Source organism: Dipodomys spectabilis, unplaced genomic scaffold, assembly GCF_019054845.1.
Source record: "Dipodomys spectabilis isolate Male_0828 unplaced genomic scaffold, ASM1905484v1 ptg000051l, whole genome shotgun sequence".
In the NCBI taxonomy this organism is placed as follows: Eukaryota; Metazoa; Chordata; class Mammalia; order Rodentia; family Heteromyidae; genus Dipodomys; species Dipodomys spectabilis.
The window spans coordinates 12536216-12558558 of NW_024870728.1; the positions used below are offsets into that span (position 1 = coordinate 12536216).

The 22343-nt window shown below is 51.7% G+C and overlaps 2 protein-coding genes across 3 annotated transcripts in view; one reads left to right on the forward strand and one right to left on the reverse strand.

Annotated features, from left to right (window-relative positions):
* LOC122107334 (probable hydrolase PNKD) overlaps nt 1–22300 on the reverse strand; it is a 35992-nt gene extending 13692 nt beyond the window's left edge. The window contains exons 1-3 of one of the 2 annotated variants that reach the window (XM_042678946.1): nt 22099–22300; nt 21134–21302; nt 19651–20018 (exon numbers count right to left, since the gene is read on the reverse strand). In XM_042678946.1, the coding sequence (XP_042534880.1) occupies nt 19829–20018; nt 21134–21302; nt 22099–22165 (426 nt within the window). In that variant the 5' untranslated portion in view covers nt 22166–22300 and the 3' untranslated portion in view covers nt 19651–19828. Of the gene's footprint in view, nt 1–19650; nt 20019–21133; nt 21303–22098 lie in introns of those variants that run through there. The other variant, XM_042678947.1, reaches the window with a different exon arrangement.
* Tmbim1 (transmembrane BAX inhibitor motif containing 1) lies at nt 1402–16897 on the forward strand. Its single transcript, XM_042678945.1, has 12 exons — nt 1402–1490; nt 10238–10478; nt 12120–12217; nt 12984–13048; nt 13181–13234; nt 13707–13757; nt 14388–14427; nt 14775–14812; nt 15007–15094; nt 15366–15461; nt 16263–16316; nt 16657–16897. Exons 2-12 carry the CDS (start codon nt 10277–10279, stop codon nt 16801–16803), a joined length of 933 nt encoding a protein of 310 aa, XP_042534879.1. The 5' UTR covers nt 1402–1490; nt 10238–10276; the 3' UTR covers nt 16804–16897.
* Nucleotides 22301–22343: the final 43 nt, after the last annotated feature.

Genomic DNA, 22343 nt, shown 5'->3' on the forward strand with positions numbered 1-22343 from the left:
TTTCAATGCAAGATATAATAACTGCTCAGTGGCTTGGTGGCCATCTCAGCTTGTGTGTGTGCACTCTGAGATATGCACAGGGCTGAAATCTCCTAACCTAATGTGTTCCCATTGTTAAGTCACTCATGACTAATTCTAAATAGAGATTCTAGTTCCCATGTCTGTTTGCATACTTGAAGTTTTAAATTTGAAAAATATATCCATCTTAAAAATATGGAGTTATTAATGATGTTCATCACATATTAATTTATAATAATGTAAAAATGGGGAACAAATGTCCTCTAGGATGAAATTGATTTTAAAATTATCATATTCACTTGCTGCATTAACTCCCTTTGTTGTGGCTGTGCTGAGATCAGACCCAGGGCCTCACACATGCTGGGCAAGCTCTCTACCACTGGGCTGATGAAGGCACACTCTCATCTTCAAAGTGGTGAGTGATGAAAAATGTTCATGATTGGGGCTGGGAAGGTGGCTCAGTGGTAGAGCGCTTGCCTTGCAGTGCATGAGGCCCTGGGTTCGATTCCTCAGCACCACATAAGCAAAAAAGAAAAAAGCCGGAAATGGCCCTGTGGCTCAAGTGGTAGAGCGCTAGCCTTGAGCTGAAGAGCTGAGGGACAGCGCCCAGGCCCAGAGTTCAGGCCCACGACTGGACCCCCCCCCCCCAAAAAAAAAAAAAAAAAAAGAAAAATGTTCATGATTAAAAAGGCTGAGGCAGGAGAGTATGGAGTTCCAGGCCAGCCTGTCCTACATTGCAAGACCTTGTCTCAAACGGGAAAAAAAAAAACAAAAACTGGGAATATGGTGACAGCATACTTGCCTAGCATGCATGAGGCCCTGGGTTCGATTCCTTCATACCACATAAACAAAAAAATAAACCAGAAAAGGAAAGAAATGTACATATCACCTGATGTGGAAGAAATAACTGTACTGTCAAAGTTCATAGAATTCACAAACCTTATAGACCACAGTAAAGACAATTTGCCCCATGGAGGTAGAATGTGTTTGTGACTTTAAGTATCACTTTCTCACAATGTGAAATTTGTAAAATTTATGTAATCACTTAACCACACACACAAAGAAAACTAGAAAGCAGCTTGTACACACTGCTTATGTGGTGCTGAGGAGTCGAACCCAGGGCTTCACGCATGCTCGGCAAGCACTCTACCACTGAGCCACCTTCCCTGCCCGGGAAGTTTTCTTCCTTGCTGTGTCACTCTCCATCCACGAGCAAAGCATTATTCCTGCCAAGGGGACAAAGTTCTGGGGCTCAAGTTCTCGGGTGGGGTGTGGCGGGGCGGGTCACTGGGGACCCCGGCGCCCCCTGGCGGCGCTCCGAGGCCCCGCCCCCAGAGGCTGGCTGGCGACGAGGCGGGGCGCGGATCCCCAGCCCAGCCCAGCCCTGTCCCGGCAGGACTCTGAGGCCCGAGCGCACCCGCGCCCCGCACCGCGCCGCGCCGCGCCGCACCGCACCGCCGGGAACCACGCAGGCAAGCCGGGGGCCGGGGTGGCGGAGGAGGTCCCTGGGGACCGGCGGGGACCGAGCCGGGGCGGCCCGGCACCGGGGCGCGCAAACTTTGTGGGCCGGCGGCCGGCCTCTTCCGGAGCTGGCTTGGGGCGGGCCTGTTGGGCCCTGGGATCCCGAACCGGGATCTGTGGGCCGGCAGAGCGACCCTCCGCCCGGGCCGCGGGCGCTTTGCCTTCCCGGGGCCGGGCAGCGCACTGGGGCCCCGGGAGAGCTGGCCAGGGCCTGGGGATGGCCCCCGGCACGCGTGGCTGTCTGCCGCAGGGCGCGTCCACCACGCCAGCCCCGGTGGGGCCAGCTGTGAGTGGGACCTCGGAGCCCGGCACCTGCCCCACGTTGCTGTCTGGGTGTAGACAGGTGGATGCGTGGCTAAGTGGCGGGGGAAGGGGTGGAGGCCCTCGGCTGCCCACCTTCCAGCCCCTGGGCCGGGTTCGCCAGCTTCTGGGAAGGGCCACTCTCCTCATGACCTCTTCAGGTCAGTGAGAATGAAATACGGAAATGGAGAAAGTACGCGGGGAAAGCACAGGAACGGAGCTGGGGAAAGAGGAAGGTTCTCCATCAGCTGGAGTTCTGCCGGGGCTCCATCCCCAGCCACCCCACTGTGGTCCCTGTCCATGGCTGGGGCTTGACCTGGGCACCCTGGACACGGGGTGAGGGAGGAGTGGGGAAGGCTGGGAGCTAGGGACAGAGCCTCGTGTCATGGAAGGCCCGTCAGGTGTCTGGTTCTCTGGGGCTCTGAAATATTCATCCTGCGGATGAGCTTTGGTTTCAAAGCTGGTGCCTTTGGCCTGGCTAGTGGAGGCAGGGGGAGCCAACTGGGGCTGCTTTGTCTACATCAAAGTGGGAGCCAATACTTATTCCTCACCTACCTGCTCTCCCTGTCTCTCCAGTCCTGAAGCCCACTCAGTTTATACAGGCTTATAGGAAGGGGTGTGAACACTGTCAAACGCCTTGACATCCTCTGTCTTCTTGTGGCATGACTTTAGGGCCTCACTTGTAAAAATGAACACGTCAGAGAGGTAATGATGGGTGCTCTGTGCGTTAGGAGAACCTCCTGTCATGAGCTGGGGTAATAGCCACCTCAGCCAAGCCTCCTCCCTCTGCAGACAGAAGCTGTCTATCTCTGAGCACCTCCAACCCCTGAACTTCTCATCCTAGGCCCTTTGGAAGGAGAATTGCTGAGCCTAGTGGTATACACCTATAGTCCTAGCACTCCAGAAGGTAATGGAGGAGGATGGAGAGTTCCAGGTGAACTTCATGCAGGCCTGGATTGTAGAGCTACAGGTTTTGTTTGTTTTGTTGTTTTGTTTTTAACCTCTACCTAAACACAACAACAAAAGAGCGGGAGCCACAGCAAAGGGATTCATATTCTGATGGGTCTTTTGAGTGCCACACTGGAATGATCAGAGTATGGGAACTCAGACACCTCTCTGAAAAGTTCTACCAACATGGCTAACACGATATGGCCCTTCAGGTTCTCCTGGGAGGAACTAACCACTTCCAAGCTCAGATTCTAGGCCAAGTCCTGGCTTTTGTTTTGAAGGAGGAATGACAGCTAGAAGTCTACAGCGGCTGGGGGACATTCCATATGTTGGTCATGGAGGAAGGTTTGAGTCCTCTCTCTTAGACTGACCTGTCCTTTTCCCAGTCCGTAATGGCAGTGTTTGGAGCTGCTTCCTGACTCTGCTACTGGAGATTTCCTCCGTACCGTGGCAGTGAGTCACCTGTGGAAGTTACCGTAGCCACAGGAACTGGGGTGGAGTGGGGAGCTGCCAGCGGATTGTGTAGCTGACTCCTCCAGAATGAGTGAGGGTGCAGGCCTGCTTCCTAGTGAAGTTGTTCTCAGAGGCAGGCTGGGTAGAAGCATGTGAGGAATTAGGACATGGAATTTTTTTCTGAGTAAGGTCCATCTGTAAAGTACAGGTGGCCTGGACAGCAGCACACAGGCTATGAATATGTGTCCCTGGGTGAAGGTTTCAGGCTGGAGGAATGCTGAAAAGGTGGTTAGAGGGGCTGGGAAGGTGGCTCAGTGGTAGAGTGCTTGCCTTGCATGCATGAGGCTCTGGGTTCGATTCCTCAGCACCACATAAGCAGAAAAAGCTGGAAGTGGGACTGAGGCTCAAGTGGTAGAGTGCTAGTCTATAGCTGAAGAGCTCAGGGACAGCGCCCAGGCCCAGTTCAGGCCCCACGACCGACAAAAAAAAAAAAAAAAAAGGTGGTTAGAACAGGACTTTCTGAGCCAAGTGTTGGTGGCTCACACCTGTTATCCTAGCTACTCAGGAAGCTGGCATATGAGGATTCAAAGCCAGCCCGGGCAGGAAAGTCCGGGAGACATTTATCTTCAATTAACTACTCAAAAACAAAGCCAGAAGTGGAGCTGTGGCTCAAGTGGTAGAGTGCTAGCCTTGAGCAAAAAGAGCTCAGAGATAGCACCCAGGCGCCCTCAGTTCAAGCCCCAGGACCAACTGAAGGAAAAAAGAAAAAAATCCAAACATTTTACTGGGCACCAGTGGCTCACGCCTGTAATCTTAGCTATTCAGGAGACTGAGATCTGAGAATCATGGGTTGAAGCAAGTCCAGGCAGGAAAGTCTGTGAGATTCTAATCTCCAATAAATACTGAGAAAAAGCCGGAAGACTCAAGAGAGATAGTCTTGAGCAAAAAGAGCTCAAGCCCCAGGACTGTCAAAAACAAACAAACAAACAAACCCCAAAACCCCTAGGACTTTTAATATATCATTGTGACTTGTGAACTTCCAGTAAGAGGATATAGATGCTTTCTATTTGCACACTTATTCACTAATATCTTCAGGGAACTGCCTGGCCAGTGAGTTCTGCAGTCTCTGGTAAATTAGTTTCTGCTCTTCCATTGCATGTAGACCAGCTATCACAGGAACCTAGCCTCTTAAGCCCTGCCCTTTCCTCTTCTCTACCACATTAGGCTATCCCTCCAGGCTGTGGGGGATTGAGCATCAGAGGCTGGCCAGAGTACCTTCACAGCATTATGGAAGGAGCTTGGGAGGAGAGTTATGGTACCAGCCATACCAAGAATGTGGTATATGCTTGTCCAGTCAGTAGTGTGTTCCCACTGTGTCCTTAGGGTGCAGGTCATGCAGCTACTATTTATTGAGAGCCAAACTGGTAGGGTGGAGTGGACTTCCATCATTCAGAGGGGAGGATACTCATCTTAAAGATCATTAGCTGGGCCGTGGTAGCTCATGCCTGTAATCCTAGCTACTCAGGAGGCTGAGATCTGAGGATCATGGTTCAAAGCCTGCCCGTGCAGGAAAGTCCCATGAGACTCTTATCTCCAGTTAACCACCAGAAACCTGGAAGTGGCACTGTGGCTCAAGTGGTAGAGTGCTCACCTTGAGCTGAAGAGCTCAGGGACAGCGAGCACCCAAGCCCAGAGTTCAAGCCTCGTGACCAAAAAAAAAAAAAAAGAGATGTAAAAATTACGTCAGGAGATGTAAAGCTGACTACCTTGACTCATTCACTGGAGTCAGTACTAAAGCCAAGACAGGAATTGGTCCCTTCTTCCTAAACCCATGCCCAAGCATCAGATACTTCCTTAGGGTATAGAGTAGATCTCAACAACACACTCGCTCAGTTTCTTCCTGGCCTTTTTGTTTTCCACTGGCTCACCCTGGGCCCTGTGCTTCTGCTCCAGGCAGTGTAAAAGCACAGGCTGTGAACTTCAAAGAAAGCCTCAGCTTTGTTTAAACCCATCCACATTGCCTGCCTGCTGTGGGTCTTAGAAATGCTTCTCGTTTGAATGTCAGTTTTCTCAATGATGGAATGGGATCTTCTGTGAGCTTCAGAAGTGTCTTAGTTGCTACTGACATAGTTGCTTAGTAAGTCCATACTGGTAAGTGCTTCTCCGCCATCCCTGCCTACTTGTGGTTCTCCACTGTGGGTTCATTATCCGTCTCATTCCTCTGCCACTCTCCCCTTCCAACCTGGAAGTTCAGTTGAAAGGCAGGAAAGTTAAACATAAAGGAGGTGTTAGGGGCTGTGTGCCAGAGGTGGTACCTGCCTTGCAAATGGTTTCCTTTTTTCTTATCTGAGTGTTGACATTGCTGGGGTCTTTGCCCCCAGAGGCCTGGGGGAGCAGTCATGCTTCCGGGAGTGACTTATCTCCCTTGGAGACTGGAGCCAGCCCTCTGTGGGTCTGGAGAGAGGCCACCTGGCAAGAGACTGGGTCTGGAGGGTGACAGAGCTGGGGAGGGAAGTAACAGGTTGGCATCCTGAAGTAGAGATTATGAGGAAACTGGGGGATAGGCTTCTTCCGGTCTCTTTCCAGAGGGGTGTGCGCGCGTGTGTGTGGGGGTGTGCGCGCATGCGCACTTGTTCTGTCGTGTGTGTGTGTGTGTGTGTGTGTGTGTGTGTGTGTGTGTGTGTGTGTGTGTGTGTGTGTGTGTGTGTGTGTGTGTGTGTGTGTGTGTGTGTGTGTGTGTGTGTGTGTGTGTGTGTGTGTGTGTGTGTGTGTGTGTGTGTGTGTGTGTGTGTGTGTGTGTTCTGTCCTTTTGAATTCCCAGACAGTGGGCAGAACTGAGAAGGAATTTCCAAACCCCTGACCAAGAAGTACTGTTGTGGGCTGGAACAGGAACTTTCTCAGCTTTGAGGCTTCCTGGTCTGTCAAATGACCAGATGATCTCTCAAGTCCATCCAGCTCTTTTTTTTTTTTTTTCCAGTCCTGAGCTTGAACTCAGGGTCTGGACCCTGCCTCAAGGCTAACATTGTATCACTTGAGCCACAGCACCACTTCCGGCTTTTTCTGTGTATGTGGTGCTGAGGAATCGAACCCAGGACTTCATGCATGCGAGGCAAGCACTGTAACCACTAAGCCATATTCCCAGCATTTATCATTTGTATTTCAGCTTTTAGGCCTGCTTAATTTCATTTCTTAATTCCAGACAGGCCAACCAAAGGGTATAGAGTACATTCTGAGCCCCTTGGTCCAGGCGGGCCTAGACACTGCAGAGTGTGTCTTTAATTCCTCTGCTCCTGTGGCTGTGCAGTGGGGGAGGAAAAGGGAGGGAAAGAGCTAGTCCTGGGGACCTGGGCACAGTGGGTCGGGTGTGTTGCTGAGCCTGCTGGGTGGGGCTTCCTGCGATGCACACTTTGAGCTATTCTTTCCATTCTGCTCTGGGCATCGGTTCCTGGCAGGCAGGAGGGCAGGCTGCCTGGACCAGTCAGCTGCTTCTTTCTGTCCTCTCCACTTCTTCCTCCCCACCCCCCCAAGTCCCAGCACACACACCCTCTTGCTGTAATCCCAGTAGCTCCTCCTCTTCTCTACAGATTCCAGAGTCTTAACCCTTCACACATGTCTGGAGAACCAGAGGGAGCCTGACCTCAGCAGGCTAGACCTGCAGGGTCACCCTACTGAGGTACCTGGGGGGGAGGAGCTGCTCCCCCAGCTCTGCATGTAAAAACTCTGTCCACCAGTAAGTCCTGCTATTTGGGCCCAGAATCCACCCACTTCTACTGCTGGGGAGAGGGGAACAAACTGAGATGTGTAACTGCCAGGACAGGGCAGAGCCTGAACTCAACCTTGTAATGATTCCAACTGCTTGTAGGCATTTGTTCCAAGTAGAGGCTTAATGCCTCAGAAAATGTAGGCTTCCATTGGGTGCCTCGCAGGCCCTCACAGCCACCAGGAGAACCCAGAGGACCTGATTTCTAGGCTTACGGCTCATATTCTGTTTTCCTGTCTCCTTTTCCAGACTTCGCATTCTCCACTGTTGTTCTTCAGCTCTGATGTCTAGGTATGGCTAGGAAAATAGTTGGTCCCTTCCCTTCCCCTCCTCTCTGGACCATGCCAACTCTAACCCTCAGCCTGAGCAGAGGTGTGACGTGGGAGGCCCCTCTTGTAGGCCTGGTGGAAGCTGGGGCAGGTGCAGAAGCTGCCACTCCTGCTGGTCCGACAGTGTTGAATTTTGGCATGGCTCAGAGGGGTGTGGTAGAAGTTGGCACCCTCACGACTGGCACTAACGTGAGGGGTTTCCCCACCTGCACCAAAGACCAGGTAGCTCAGATTGTGTCCTGGCCCTGGGACCAGCTCTATTACAAGGATGGGTCACCACCCCATGTCCTGTAGCTATTGAGTAGGAAAAGGTAGAGTTAGCTTGGCCTGAGGTAAGCGAGTGCTCTCTTGTCTCTGGACCTCAGGTCCACAGATGGGAATGGAGCCCACTCTTCAGGGACTGACAGGGTGATGTGCACTCTGGTCTTGCATACACCTGCCAGTCATCATCTGTGTCTAAACTGGAAGCCATGGTAACAGGGATGGGAAGTTCAGGTAGACAGCATGGATCAATGAGAGACTGAAGTAGAGGGACTCAGAGAGGATCCACAGTCAGTGGTGGGACCCCAAGTCTCTTCTTCCACCCTAGTCAGGTATCCCTGGCCACAAGACTTCATTCTTCCAAGTCTCTGTCTTTCTTTGTGAGTGGGGACAATAACAACTATTTACCCTGCTGAGCCATGTGAGGATTTAATGACGTCCTTACTGACTGCTGCCAAAATGCGCCTGGAGTCAGGCATCATTCTGAGTGCTCTGTGTGTATTTTCTCTTTCATAATTACAACTCTGGGGGGAGGGTGGGTTGCAGTGACTAGTGTCAAGCTCATTTTGTAGGTGAAGACACCCAGGCATGGTTGGGTGGGGTATTCAGTGGTGGTCTCTGGTGTGGTCGGGCTGGTGACTGACTCATTAAGGAAGTGGACTGGGGCCTGCGTGTCCCAGCAAGCAGGTCTACTGACTGATGAGCTCTGAAACCAGAAATGTCACAGGGCGGGGCCAGGGAGTGAAGGAGGGAGGCCAGTGAAGGCCAGTGAATCAGCAGCCTGCTGAGTTCAACTGGACCCTGGAGCCCCATCCCAGGCTGATCCTACTCTCTGTGAGTCACATTTCCTCATCAGTCTTGGAAGAGGGAGGGACATGGTCTACAAAGGGCAAATGTTACCAGGTAATGGTTACATCATGGTTTGGTGTGGAACCTTTCGCTCCAGGGGAAGAGAGAGGCACAATTTCTCTTCCTTTCTTTTCTCCTCTTCAGAGGCGCCACAAGTTACAATTACTTGTGATGGTCTTTCTGCCTTTCCATGGCCATGGCCATTTCCCAAGCTAGTAGCTGGGGGGGCCACACTGCTGTACCGTGGCCCCACAGGCTCTCCTGGTTTGCCTGTCAGGAAGGCTTTCTTCTCCTTCACCTGATGCAGTCTTGCTCTCGTTCTGTCCCATCTGCTCTGGGGAGATGGAGAGAGCTTTCCTCCAAATAAACCGTCCAGAGACCTGGCCTGCTATTCAATCCTTGCCACCTCCCACTCTGAATCACCCGAGTTGTCCTGAGAGAAGACAGAAGACAGGCCTTTATCTAATCCCTGAACTACACTGGGTGTCCTGAAAAGAGAGGCTAGATGCTCCTGCTTCCAGCAGTGCTCTGAGGATGGTTGCTGACCTCAATCTGGGGTGTCCTCCTTGTGGGTCCTCAAGATCTGCTCTGGGTGATGCTGGGGGCTGGGGTGTCCTGTCAAGGGATGCAGACTCTGGAAAGGTTTCTCCTATTCAGGATAGGAGGATATTCTCCTTAGCTCTGTCCAGACACTAAATGCCACCTCACATGGGGACACCATGTTAGGGGACATGTCTTTGTCAGAGAGGAGGCCTAAGGAGAACAGACTACCAGGAAGGACAAGTGCCCAGAATCCCAAAGAGTTTCATTCTGTTTGTGCTACTAACCTGTTAGTTGTGTGGTCCCCTGATCCTGGCTTTTAACTCTCACCTGAAGTGAGCATTCAGGGTTGTTCAACTTGAAGGTCCCTTCCACCTGCCACTCAGGCCTTCCACACAGGGCTCTCTTTGCTGCAAAGGTCCTTCCTTGTCTTACAGCCTCTTACAGCTTACTCTCCTCCTGACCAGTCACTGCCCCAGAGGAGACTCCAGAGATGCCCTCAGTGAGGGCTGTCGGGGCCCTGGGAAGGCCAGGGTACAGAGCGTGGGCCACAGGCCACCGCTGACTATCTGCCAAGCTGCAGCAGTTGTCTAAGGGAAACACAAAGTCCTGTCTCAGGCCTGCACTTTTGCAGGGCCTCCAGTTTCCAGCTCAGCCTGCCCTGGCCAGGGCCTGGGAGGGCCTCTCCTCCTGGGGCCTGGCAGCTTTGGCATGGCTGGCTTGTTTTCCTCTTCTTCCTCCCTGCTCTCCAATTTGAGTCTTGGCTCCACTCCAGCTCTGACTCTCTCTGGCTTGGCACTTCAGCCAGCTGCTGTGGGGGCTGGGCTGACCCTCCAGAGGGTCCTTGCTAACCCTGGCCCTCATTAGGTGACTCTGCTTGGACCATCTAGCCATTTCCCTGTTTCTTCCCTGGTTCTGTTGTGAAACCACCAACACCCAAAGGTTTTCATAACTGAGTTCAGGGAGTTGTGGGGTGACCCTTTTTCTTGCCTGGCACACCACTGATGCTTAGCTACAGTTCTGTTCATCTAAGGAATCCTCCCTCTCTCCTGTGGCCAGAAGTTTCACAGGGAAGGGAGGACTCTGGGGGGAAACAGTCTAAAGGTAGGAGGGCCAGGGGTTAGGTGTTGGGGGTGGCCTTCAGGCAGTAAGTGACATGTATGATCTAGGAACAGAGTCTCTCTCTTCTTGGTAGACTTCCTGGAAGGGGACAGGGTGAGACACGGCACACTCCTGACGGCTTTGCTTTCCCTTGCAGCTCCTAACAGCTGGGGTTTCCCTCATCTCTTGAGTGGCCATGTCTAACCCCACCGCCCCGCCTCCATATGAGGACCGCAACCCTCTGTATCCTGGCCCTCCACCCCCTGGAGGGTATGGACAACCATCTGTTCTGCCAGGCGGATACCCTGCCTACCCTGCCTACCCACAGCCTGGCTACGGTCACCCTGCTGGCTACCCACAGCCAATGCCTCCCATGCACCCGATGCCCATGAACTATGGTGAGTGCTAGAAGGTAGGAGAAGGTGAGGGGAAGGACGCAGTGCTTAGGGCTGATGATGTCACTTCCTTTCAGTCTCCTTCTCATCTTCCCCTTTGGTCCCTTTCTTCTCATCTTGGTTTAGATCTCCTTCCTTTCCTGTCTCCCTCGCCTTCTACTTCTCTCTCCTGGCTTCCCCAGTATTGAGCAAGGAGACTGAGGCCATAAGACATGGCCTCAGGGAAGAAGTTGGATGGAGTAATGGTGTCTAAATGGATACCTAAGTAAATATTTCTCAACAAGTCCCCTGTCATCCTGCCATGTCTTCCTTAGGAACTCTTTCTGTACCCCTAAATGTTGGTTTTATAAAAAGTCCTGGGGGGGCTGGGAAGGTGGCTCAGTGGTAGAGCGCTTGCCTTGCAATGCATGAGGCCCTGGGTTTGATTCCTCAGTACCACATAAGCAGAAAATGCCGAAATGGTGCTGTGGCTCACGTGGTAGAGTGCTAGCCTTGAGCTGAAGAGCTGAGGGACAGCGCCCAGGCCCAGAGTTCAGGCCCCACAACTGGACCCAAAAAAAAAAAAAAAGTCCTGGGGTTGGATGCATCCTCTTCTATGAAGTAGAGTCTGAGTTTTGCAACTATCCCAAGTCATTTAGAACTACCTTTGGCATATATCAGGGTATCTCAGGTGAGACTAGGATGTAGTGATGCTCTTCTCTTGGGGAAATTTTTATTTTGTAACTACTTGGGTTTGAGTTCAAACCTTCACACTTGCTAGGCAGGTACTCTACTACTTGAGCCATGCCTTGAGCCTGGTATTTTTTTTTTTTTGGGTCCAGTCATGGGGCCTGAACTCTGGGTCTGGGCACTGTCCCTCAGCTCTTCAGCTCAAGGCTAGCGCTCTACCACTTGAGCCACAGCACCACTTCCAGCTTTTTTTCTTCTTCTGCTTATGTGGTTCTGAGGAATCAAACCCAGGGCCTCATGCATACAAGGCAAGCAAGCGCTCTACCACTGAGCCACCTTCCTAGCCCCGAGCCCGGTGTTTTTTAATTTTCTATTTTTTTGCATTTGAATTGAGCCCAGTATTGTACATGTTAAACACATGCTTCACCTCTGAGCTGCATTCTGGGTAGATTCTGCAGGCAGTTCCCAAAGAGGCAACCAAGAGATGTGGGAGGCCTGTAGCAGCTCTAGCATCATGGAGTCAGTGTGTGGCAGTTCTCACCTGGACAGGTGTTCTGATGCAGGTGTAAGACAGCCCTCACATGTGAGTCATGCAGCATGCCTGGGATGTCTGCTGTAGTCCACAGCCCTTACCCTGTATCCCCTGCACACACCTACAATGTGCAGTTTTCCCTTTTTTCAGCCCCTCCATCCTAGATGCCACTGCTCTGCCAACCAACTCTGCTCTTGCCTAAGTGAGGCACCCAGAATCCTTAGCAGATACGCCGATGGGATGGCTCTCATCTAAGACCCTTTGTGCCAGGCCAGCTGGGCTTGCTCTAAGGGAATCTAGGTTAGGAGTGCAGTTCTTGCATAGTAATGTTTGTCTTTAGGTTGAAGATACCTGAGTCTTTGTATGAGGCAGGGTCTGCAAGGCTATGGAAGGGAGGCCCTGTGTCCCAGGTCTCCAGTCGGTCCCATGTAATCTGTCTCTAGGCCCTGGTGGCTATGATGGGGAAGAGAGAGCTGTGAGTGACAGCTTCGGGCCTGGAGAGTGGGATGACCGGAAAGTACGACATACCTTCATCCGAAAGGTAAGATGGTGGGCGATGGGTGGACCCATGCCCTTGCACTGGAGAGACAGGGGAGGGCTGGATGTATCAGTCCTGGGCTGGGGTCGCAGTCACATGTAAATACATCGGCTGATCACCTTCCCTTGGTCCTGGACTGTCCTCCACAGGTGTTCCTGGCTTCTCTAACTCTAATGCCCCCCTCCTTTCCATCCTCTCATTCTTGACCTTATTTTGGGAGGGCAGAGTCAATCTTGGAAAATCTCCTACCTGGGTTCCTCCCAAGTGTGTGGCCTTCCCCAGACCTTGTTCTGCTTGACAGAGAGCAGCCAGGAGCTGGAAACGATCCCTCTCAGGCCTAATCCATCCTTCCCTTGCTCCCTCTGCATGGAGCCCTGCTCAGAACACACAGCCTATTGTGCTGAACACTGAAGGTGCGCAGCCACCACTGGAGTTGCAGGGGCAGCCAGGCAGGGTGAGGCAGTGGAAAACTGAGGCTGGATGCTGGTCAGGAGAGAGATAACCAGGAGCAGTTGGAGGGGGATGGAGGCTGTGAACCAGACTCCCAGCTGGGGCCACATCTAGGCCAGGCTGCCATGGAGGAGGAACCTTTAAGTGACCACAAGAGGAACAGAACCTTCAGAAAGAAAAACTCCCCTCCTGCCACAGGGAAGAACAAGAGTCCTGTGTCCTTTGGACCCCCTGATCTTGGGCTGGCTGCTTTCTAGGAGAGCCCAGGGTATGGGGTGGGAGTGGGGTTGACCCAGGTTCCTGGCCATCTGTATTCCAGGTCTACACCATCATCTCAGTCCAGCTGCTCATCACAGTGGCCATCATTGCGATCTTCACCTTTGTGTGAGTCTCTGGGCCCTCTGCCTACTCTAGTCGGCCCTGGGATCTCGGGGTTCCCCACTGGGCTGCCTACATAGCCTGGGCCTGGAGGCAGAGAAGCCATGGTGTGTCTCTCTCATCCTCCCCTGCTCACAGGGAGCCAGTCAGTGCATTTGTGAGGAGGAACGTGGCAGTATACTACGTGTCCTAGTAAGTATGTGCTGTCTCTGCTCGGGGAGGAAGGAGGGAGAGGAGGAGGAGGGCTGGCAGTCCTGGTTTCCAGCTAACCAGCTTTGCTTAGAGCTAGGCTCAAAATGCTCTCTGAGCATCCTTCCCCATGGTAGGGGCTAGGTTCCTAGACTGAGGAGTACACCCAGATGAAGAGTAGCAGGATCACAGAATGCCAGGGTAGGGTGGGGGATGATGGACAGACCGTAATGGCGACTGCATGGTGCTCCCTAAACTTCCTTCCTGGTTGAACCCTTGTATTTGAGCTCTCAGGGCCCCTGACTGTGGAAAGGGTATAGGCTGGGGTCCTCAGGCTGGGATGGAGAGAGACAGAGGATGTCCTTTTTCTTCCAACTAAATAGCTTTTCTGCAGACTTCTGAGCAGCCATTGGGTGCAATGCCCAGGCTAGCTGGGAGGGGAGGAGGGCAGCTCATCTCTCTCCTATCTTCACAGTGCCGTTTTCATTGTCACCTACCTGACCCTCGCCTGCTGCCAGGGACCCAGGTGAGTCCCACAGACGTAGGCAGTGAAGGGTGCAAGGGGTAGAACAGGGACCAAGCTTGGGCAAGCTTGGGAAAAATGGGTTTTCTCATAGTGGTTGAATGGACTCCTAAGAAATATTAGAAGGATGTTGAGGGTGATGTGGTTAATGTTTAATGTACAAAGCAGGAAGTACTATTATGGGGATCTATCTAGCTATCAGTCTGATTGATAGCAACCCTGCAGGATATGCAGCATTTTAACTATTTAAATAGAAAAGAAGTTTAAAAAAAAAAGTGGGGGGAGGAGAGAATAAGGGAAAAAAAGGAAGGGGCGGGAAGGTACAGGGTACAAAAATAAAACTAAGAAAGCCCAAGTAGGAAGAACTCAAGACTTAGGAAGGCTGAGCTGAGCAACTTCCTCCCAGCCTTCAGGCAGACAGTCTAAGCGCTGCAAACAAGACCAAGTTTTTCTGGCCCCACAGGACAGGTATGTCCCATGTTGTCCCTGTGTAAACACCTAAGCAGGCGCCAAAAGCCATGTGAAGGTCCTCTCTCCAAGAGCTAGGCTTACTCCTGCAAGCAGGCTCAGGAGCCAGGGACCTACGACCCAACTGCCTCAAGGCACATAACCAGTGCTTCCCTTTCTCCTCAGACGCCGGTTCCCATGGAACATCATCCTGCTGACCCTCTTTGTAAGTCGACAAGGGTAGCAAGAAGGCGGTCCCAATAAGGCCAGGGACACCACTGTGGAAGGAAGACCCTGGATATCTCCTAGCCTCCTGCCTCCTGCTAGTGGTCTCAGTGACTGCTCTTTCCAGCTCAGTCACATCTGAGTCACCTCTGGCTCTAGCAGACTACCAAGGCTGTCCCCGAGAGCCTCGCTGTTGTGTGGTTTTGTTTTTGCTTTATTATTATTATTTTTTTAATTTGGTGGTAGAGATGGAACCCAGTGCCTGCATCCTGGGCAAGCCCTTACCACTGAGCTATACCCCAGCCCTACCCTTCTTACGAGATGCCCTTATTTCTCTCTTTCCCTCAGACTTTTGCCATGGGCTTCATGACAGGCACCATTTCCAGGTACGCTCAGGGACAGACTGCCACACTCTTGGGAGGGTGAAGTAAGGGGAGTGGGCTATTCTTGGGCTGGCAGTTATCTTTGGGAAGTGGAGCCTGGGCAGGATTCTTCTGAAAGTGGTGTCTGAAGTCTTCTAATAGCTTATACTTTCGGCCTCTCTTCCCTCCTTCCCCCTCTTGCCCCCCGCCCCCTGCAGTATGTACCAAACCAAAGCCGTCATCATTGCGATGATCATCACAGCAGTGGTGTCCATTTCTGTCACCATCTTCTGCTTTCAGACCAAGGTGAGGGCACAGAGGGCCCTTCCATAGCCACCCACCCCTTTCCTCTATACCCTTTGGGTTTGACACCTGAGCTGGCCTGGGAGGGCCCAGAATCCTACAGACCTAATTCCCTCCCCACCACTCCACCTGCATGTACACAGCTGTTTTGTGTGTCTGTCCTCTGCATGCCATGGTCGTGGTCAGGAGTCAGCATGGGGCCCCCAGCAGGGGGCAGGGCCAGTGTGGCTGTTATGGTAGTCATCTGATGGTACCTCTTTCTGCCTTCCTGTAGGTGGACTTCACCTCCTGTACAGGCCTCTTCTGTGTCCTGGGAATTGTGCTGATGGTGACTGGGATTGTCACCAGCATTGTGCTGTACTTCAAATATGTGAGTCCCAAGAGGAATGGGATCTGTGGGCCCAGTGCTCAATGCAGATTTGCTGTGTACAGCAGGGCCCCTCCTGGCCCCTGGCCCCTAGGCAGGCTCTGACCTCCAGAACCTCTCCACTGGCCAGCAAAGGTGCTGTCTTTTTCAGTTACGGTATAATTCATTTTTCTTTGGAGACAGGTTGCCCTGGGAGCCATGGCACCTGGAACCCTAGACAGTGGCTCTGAGTTCCTATGCAGTGGGTTAGCTGTCTGATAGCTTAGACCACCATCTGTTCTGGGAGACAGTGGGAAAGCCAACAAAAGGACTGAAGAAATGGGCCTAGATGAAAGGGACTTCTGGAATCCTTCACTCTGGGTCCTTCTTGGATTCTCGTCACCTGAGGGAGAGCATGGGTCCTGACCACGGGGAGAGAGAGCCCCTCTTCTTCAGCCTGTCCCTCCCAGGATGGGTTTTAGGAACCAGGAGGCTGCTCTACCTGGTCTACTGAGTGCTCACCATTACTAGGGCTGTAACTCAGATGCTGCCTGTACCTTGACTAGCTCTGAAGATTGGTTTGGCTAAAAGATGCTATGCTGGTTTTATATGGCCATTGTAAGATGCCCTCTGCTTTTTCTGCCACATATATCACCATTCTTAATTTCTCCCAGGACCTAAAAAGGCATGATCTGGGCTCCTGGACAGCTAGCTTCCTCAAACTCCCCACTCATGCCCAAATCCCAAGTCTCAATGGGTCTCAAGGGTCTGCCTTGGTTGTCTTTGCTCAGATTTCTAACACTAACCCGTGTCCTTCTTCCCCAGATTTACTGGCTCCACATGCTCTATGCTGCTTTGGGGGCCATTTGTTTCACCCTGGTAAGTCCCTGGGTCCTCCGGGAGCTTGGGAGGGGACAGGGATGGAATTAGGTGGCTTGAGAGACAGGAATGGGTGGTTCCCTTTCCCACTGTCAAAAGGAGTCCAGTGATTTTCTAGGATTCCACTGTCTGCTTGCTGTTAGCATGTTTGACAGGCTGTATTCAGAGACAGCTGAGTGTCTATCCTCTCTAGACAGTGAATTGCTTGAGGGCAGAGCCCTGTGTCACACTGGTCCATGCATGCTGCATGGTACACAGGCTCTCAAGACAACTCTGCTGACCAGAAATAAGCTCTGGACCCCGGGACACTGGGTACTCACTTCTGTCCCTGTCTCTGCAGTTTCTGGCTTACGACACACAGCTGGTCCTGGGGAACCGGAAGCATACCATCAGCCCGGAAGACTACATCACGGGTGCCTTGCAGATCTACACAGACATCGTCTACATCTTCACCTTTGTGTTGCAGCTCTTGGGGGATCGCAACTGAAGCACCCCATTTCACACACCCTGGCCTTTCCCTTCCCTGGAGGGCCAGGCCCTGGGCCTTGGTTCTGGGCCTCAGGCCTCTTCTTACCCTCACGTAATATGTCCAGTTTTCTTTCTGTCCTAGGGACGGGTGGCCTCTAGCTGTGGATGTATGGGAACCTGAGGGGCTCAAGTTGCTGAGAACTCTTGCCCTTGGTAGCCAGGCAAGGACTAGGCTGAAGTTTTGTCTCTGCCTTCCACATAACTCTTAGCAGCTACGGTTGTGTGTATGTGTGAAAGGAGCTTCTTTTATTGTCAAAAGGGAATATGAACATGGAAGGGCCTTCAAGATGAAGAGATTCATCTCCCTCCTCTGCCACAGGATCCTAGGCCAGGTAGCCAGAACTGTTCGCTCCTAAACCCCCAAAAGCCATATAGCCGTGTCACCAGCACCTGGACTCATAGGACTCTACCCCGCACTCCCTAGGCTTGGCACCTCTTAGCTCTGGATGATAGAAGAGCTCTGCACCCAGAGCCTCTACTCCAACTTCATGTTTCAGTAACATGTATATATTGTTTATCTAGATTAGGGGTGGGGGAAGAGAGAAAGCAAAGTAGACCATAGGGCCCAATCCAGAGCAATATCTATCCTGGGCTTCTTTCAGGCTTGGATGGTGGCAGATAACAGCCACTGGAGCCATCTAGATCCTGTTCTTCAAACCTACTTGAGGGCTGCTGAGATCTTTTGTCACAGGAGCCTTTCTCCACACAGTTGCTCAGAGGAGAAGTGGGGAGGGAGGCCGAAGGTCTGCAAAACTGGTTTGTAAGGTCTCAAGCGTGACTGGGAAGCAGGGTGAGGAGCCATAGTGGGAACAGGGGAAATGCCTTAGGGTCCACTGGTCTGAGAAATACTGAAGCCGGCTATGGTACCCAAGGAGACTGTGTGTCCTTTCCTCTGCTCACCCAGGGAGGGTCCCGGGTGGAGAGTGATGTCCTTTCTCCATCTGGTCTGACCTCCTGCTGGAGGGTTTTAGACTGGAGCCCTGACTGCCACCAGCCACTGCTTTCTTCGTAATACAAGTGCCTGAAGCTGGGATGGAGGTTGGGGACATCAGTACAAGGATATCATTATAACTTCTCTATTGAGTAGTTGATCCTAAATATATCACATGAAGAGGTATCAATTCGAAATATAGTCCTGTGTTTAGAAGTTAAACCCAGTGTGGCTCTGGTTTTCTTTATTGGATGGTGGTGGCTCTGGGAGTCTATGTCTGGCTCTGCCCACTGCATCCACTACTGCATCTTTCCTTTGCACTCTGGCCCTGTCTCCTGAACCTATCCAAGGTAACTAAGCCCACTATATTGCAGTACTTCTTGTGATGGCTATGCAGAGGCTGTAGAGCTGGCTGTAGTATAGGACTCATAAGAGACTTCGTTCCACTTGATCATTTTTTGTGTGTTATGCATGGATCCTTCACAAAAACTCTCGAGAGCTAGTAACTGTTCTCACAAAGCCATGTTTTGAAGATGGGGTGGGGAACCCCCCTTTAGAAGCTCTCTCAATAATCTCTAGCTGGGGTGGGGAGTGTGGCTTAGTGGTAGAGTGCTTGCCTAGCATACACGAAACCCTGGATTCGATTCCTCAATACTGCATAAACAGAAAAAGCCGGAAGTGGTGCTATCACTCAAGTGGTAGAGTGCTAGCGTTGAGCAAAATTAGCTCAAAGGCAGTGCCCAGATGCTGAGTTCAAGCCCTAGGACTAGCAAAAACAAAAACAAAACAAAACAACACTCTAGCTGGTGTCTCATGCCTGTAATCCTAGCTACTCAGGAGGCTTAAGATCTGATGATCATGGTTTGAAGCCAGCCCAGGCAGGAAAGTCTGTGAGACTCTTGTCTCTAACCAGCAAAAAAGCTGGGACTGGAGCTATGGCTTTATATAGTAGAGTGTTAACTTTGGGCAAAAAAGCTCAATGGACAGTGTCCAGACCCTGAGTTCAAGTCCCTGGACTGGTGCACGTGCACACACATGGAATTACAGTCCAAGCCAGGTGCTTGTGTCTCATGCCTGTAATTCTAGCTTTTCAGGAGGCTAAGATCTGAGGATTGAGGCTCAAGAAGCCAGCCAGATGAAATCAGGAGATCTCTCCAATTAGCCAGTAAAAAGTTGGAAATAGTAAAGTGCAAGCCTTGCATAAAAGGGAGGACATGAGGCCCTGAGTTCAAGATCCAATACTGGTGTTTTGCATACCAAAAAAAATCTTCATGACTATCTCTCAGAAATGAGGAAACTGAGTCCAGAGAAGCTGAGTCATCTGGACTGGGCTAAGAGTAGTGTTTTTGTCTCCGCACCCTGAGTGCTGCCTTTGATTCTCTTTATTATCTGGAGCTGAGTGGGTCTCCACCCTTTTGGCTGGGAATTCTGAGGGCTTGGTCCCCAGGGCTTGGCCTAGGCTTGTTTCACTTAAATCTGTGGTTGCCCCTACACCTGCCAGGAACACAACTTTTCTGAGAGGGAACACAAGGGAGTAACCAGCCCCACTGTCTGCTCCTCCCTCTCCCAGGGGACTCAGGAACCCAGACCTACTTCCTTTCCAACACTCAAAAACTTTATTTAGCCAGGCGCTGGTGGCTCATGCCTGTAATCCTAGCTAGTCAGGAGGCTGAGATCTGAAGATTGAGGTTCAAAGCCAACCCAGGCAGGAAAGTCTGTGAGACTCTTATCTCCAAAAAAACCCACTAGAAAACCGGAAGTGGCACTGTGACTCAAGCGGTAGAGCACTCGCCTTGAGCTGAAGAGCTGAGGGACAGCGCCCAAGCCGAGTTCAAGCCCCATGACCGACAAAACAAAAACCCAAAACCAACCAAACAAAACAAAAACAAAACAAAACTTTATTTGCCTTTAGTGGGCTCCTGTTATGGGATAGGCAGGAGATGGCAATAGCCTGGGCTTCACACGCCCTCTGGTGGACCTCAAAAGCAATGACCAGAGTTGGCCAACCAGGACTTCACAGTCAAAATAGCCTAGGGGAGAGTTGCAGTGCTTCTCAGGCCTGAGCCCCAGATGTAACTTCAGGGGCTGTGGAATACTGGGAGGCCCTGAACCTCTGGCTCTCATACTCGCCCGTGTTGGACGCCCTCATGTTCTGCCGAGCCTTCATTTGCTTCAAACGGTTCTTGTCCACTTCCCGCTTGGTGAAGATGAAGAGGAGGATACCACAGGGGAAGCCGATGGCCCTAGGGGTGGGGAGATGTGCACGGGATTTGGGCAGGAGCTAAACCCTAAGTCAGAGTTGTTGGGGGAAGTTAATCCAGCTTTACCAAACGCAGGATATCTCTTTGTGTATACTTGTCCTCCACACTGGCTGCTAGAGGAACCCACATAGATACTGCTGCTGTCCTGCTTAAGACTCCATAACAACTCTCCATCCTTTCTAGTCAGTCCAAACTTCCAGGCATAGCACAAAAAGCTCCGTGTGGTCCAGTCTCTGCCTACCTGTTTACTCCTTTTCCCCAATGGCCTGGCCTGAGTCTTTAAACAGCCTAGCTGTTTTCCTTTGGAGTGTGACCAAAGTTCTCCAATGCTTAAATTGCCCTACATCCCTTCCTATATTCAACTCCTCCTCTTCCTCCTCTCTTCCTCCTCCCACCCTCCCCCCTCCCATCCCCTGAGGAGTAAACATAGCATTTTACGCATGCTAAACACATCCTCTATCACTGAACTACAAACCCCAGTCCTCCCTTTCTTAACCTGAGTAATTGCTACTAAGTGGGTGCTTTGGTGTTGGACAAAGAACACAGAGTCTCAACACCTGGAGAGAAATCCCAGCCCTAAGTCTTAGTTCCCTTCCCTGGAATGAGCGCATAATATTTATCTTCAAAAGCCTAACACATTTCATGGCAAAGTACTGTTACACTCAGGTGTGCTGAAAAATATTACTCTCCCCTCCTTTCCCTTAAATATTGATCATCAGTATGTATTAGGGTCAGAATCAGAGTCAAATAAGATATAGAACAATATGTAGCTACTATCCAATTAATATAATCCATCTTACATGATTTCAATTATCTAATTACTGGTACTTGGATCTCATCCTAAGCTCCCAAAATGGAGGATGATGCCAGGGACTCAAATCTTAGATCAGCTCAGATTACTCTGAAAAAAAAAAAAAAAAAAAACCCAGTTCCACACACTTCCCTACCTCCCTTGCCCCACTCCTTGGAGATTCCATTTGGGGAACCCAGCAATTCTGTCTTCACAACCTTAGAGATTCAGCTCACCACCTGAAGAATACAGGTTTCCAGGCTCTGCCCTCCCCTCCCCTGGACATAAAAGAGTAGTTAAAACTCACCAGGCTAGTCCCACAGCTTTCATGGGGTTCTTGGCCCTCTTTCTGGGAATGTATTCCAGCTCAGGTGACAGGGGCTCAGGCTCCTCCTTGCACTCTGATGAGCTGTGGCTTTGCAGGGCTCTGGTCCTGTTTTGGGAAGCCTTGTTAGCAGTAGCTCCCGAGAGGATCCCTATGGATGAAGGTAAGGAAAGTCAGTTTGGGAGGTGAGAAGAAAGCCAGCAATGGTAGGGGGATGTGAGTAGGAATAGGGTGGGCAAGGGCTGGGAAGGAGCAGTTGAGATCTGAGTATGCTAAATGACTGCAGTTTAGAGTAACAAGTGCTAGGGAGAATCCAAAAGAGAAATTTGAAAAATCGCCATCTAGGTGACACCTTTAGAAGCCACTTCCACGTCACTGCGCACTCATCACCCTGGTGCCAGGAGAGGCAGCTTCGCTATTCTTCATTTCAGACGACAGGATGGGAAGGACTGCAGAGGGACTCACAGAAGACGTATGAAGGAAATCCGGAGAAAGGTGGTTTGTTTTTAAACTGCAGGACATTAGCTCTGGAAGGGAGCTTACAGATAGTCTACTCCAGCCCCCCGTTCTATAGAAGAGGAAACTGAAGCCCAGAGAGACGAACTGCTTCGCCCAAGGTCAAACTGCTAATTACCCAAGGCTAGCACCCAAGGCTCCAGAAGCACAGGGCTCTTTCCTCTGCACTGCGGTGAGTGTGAAACACCTGGAGCGCGGGAGTCTAGAGGCTTCCATTCGCAGCAAGACCCCAGGGCTGTCGTGTCCCCCGAACGCGGGGGGGACCGACTGGGTGACCTCTACGGAGCATCTTTCCACCCCCAGACTCTAAGACCCCGCAGAGAGGGGTGGGCAGGAACTGGCGGTCTTGACCCCTTGCAATCTCTGGGAGGAATATGAAAGCAAAGCAATCTCCTATAGTCCTGCCCTCGCCCCGGGGTCCCACTCCTTACCCCTGAGGACGCGGGCATTTCTTGCCCCCCGGCCCTTCAGTGCCGTAGCAGCTACCACCGCCGCCATGTTCAGATCCCACCCCCCTTCACCGCGCTCCCCGCCGGGAATTGTAGTTTGCGTAAGGGGCCTCCCCCGCTCCTTCCGTCCTGCCCACAGACCAGAAACTACACTTCCCAGAAGCCCGCGGGAAGACCCAAGAGAACTACTCTTCCCAGGAGACCCCTGAGGCGCGCACGCTCGCTTG

Excerpts from the sequence above, each read along its gene's own strand:
- Tmbim1 (XM_042678945.1), top strand. The coding sequence starts at position 10,277 with ATGTCTAACCCCACCGCCCCGCCTCCATATGAGGACCGCAACCCTCTG. Across the intron at positions 14,428-14,774 it reads TCATCCTGCTGACCCTCTTT|ACTTTTGCCATGGGCTTCAT; the intron begins GTAAGTCGACAA and ends TCTTTCCCTCAG. Across the intron at positions 15,462-16,262 it reads TTGTGCTGTACTTCAAATAT|ATTTACTGGCTCCACATGCT; the intron begins GTGAGTCCCAAG and ends CTTCTTCCCCAG.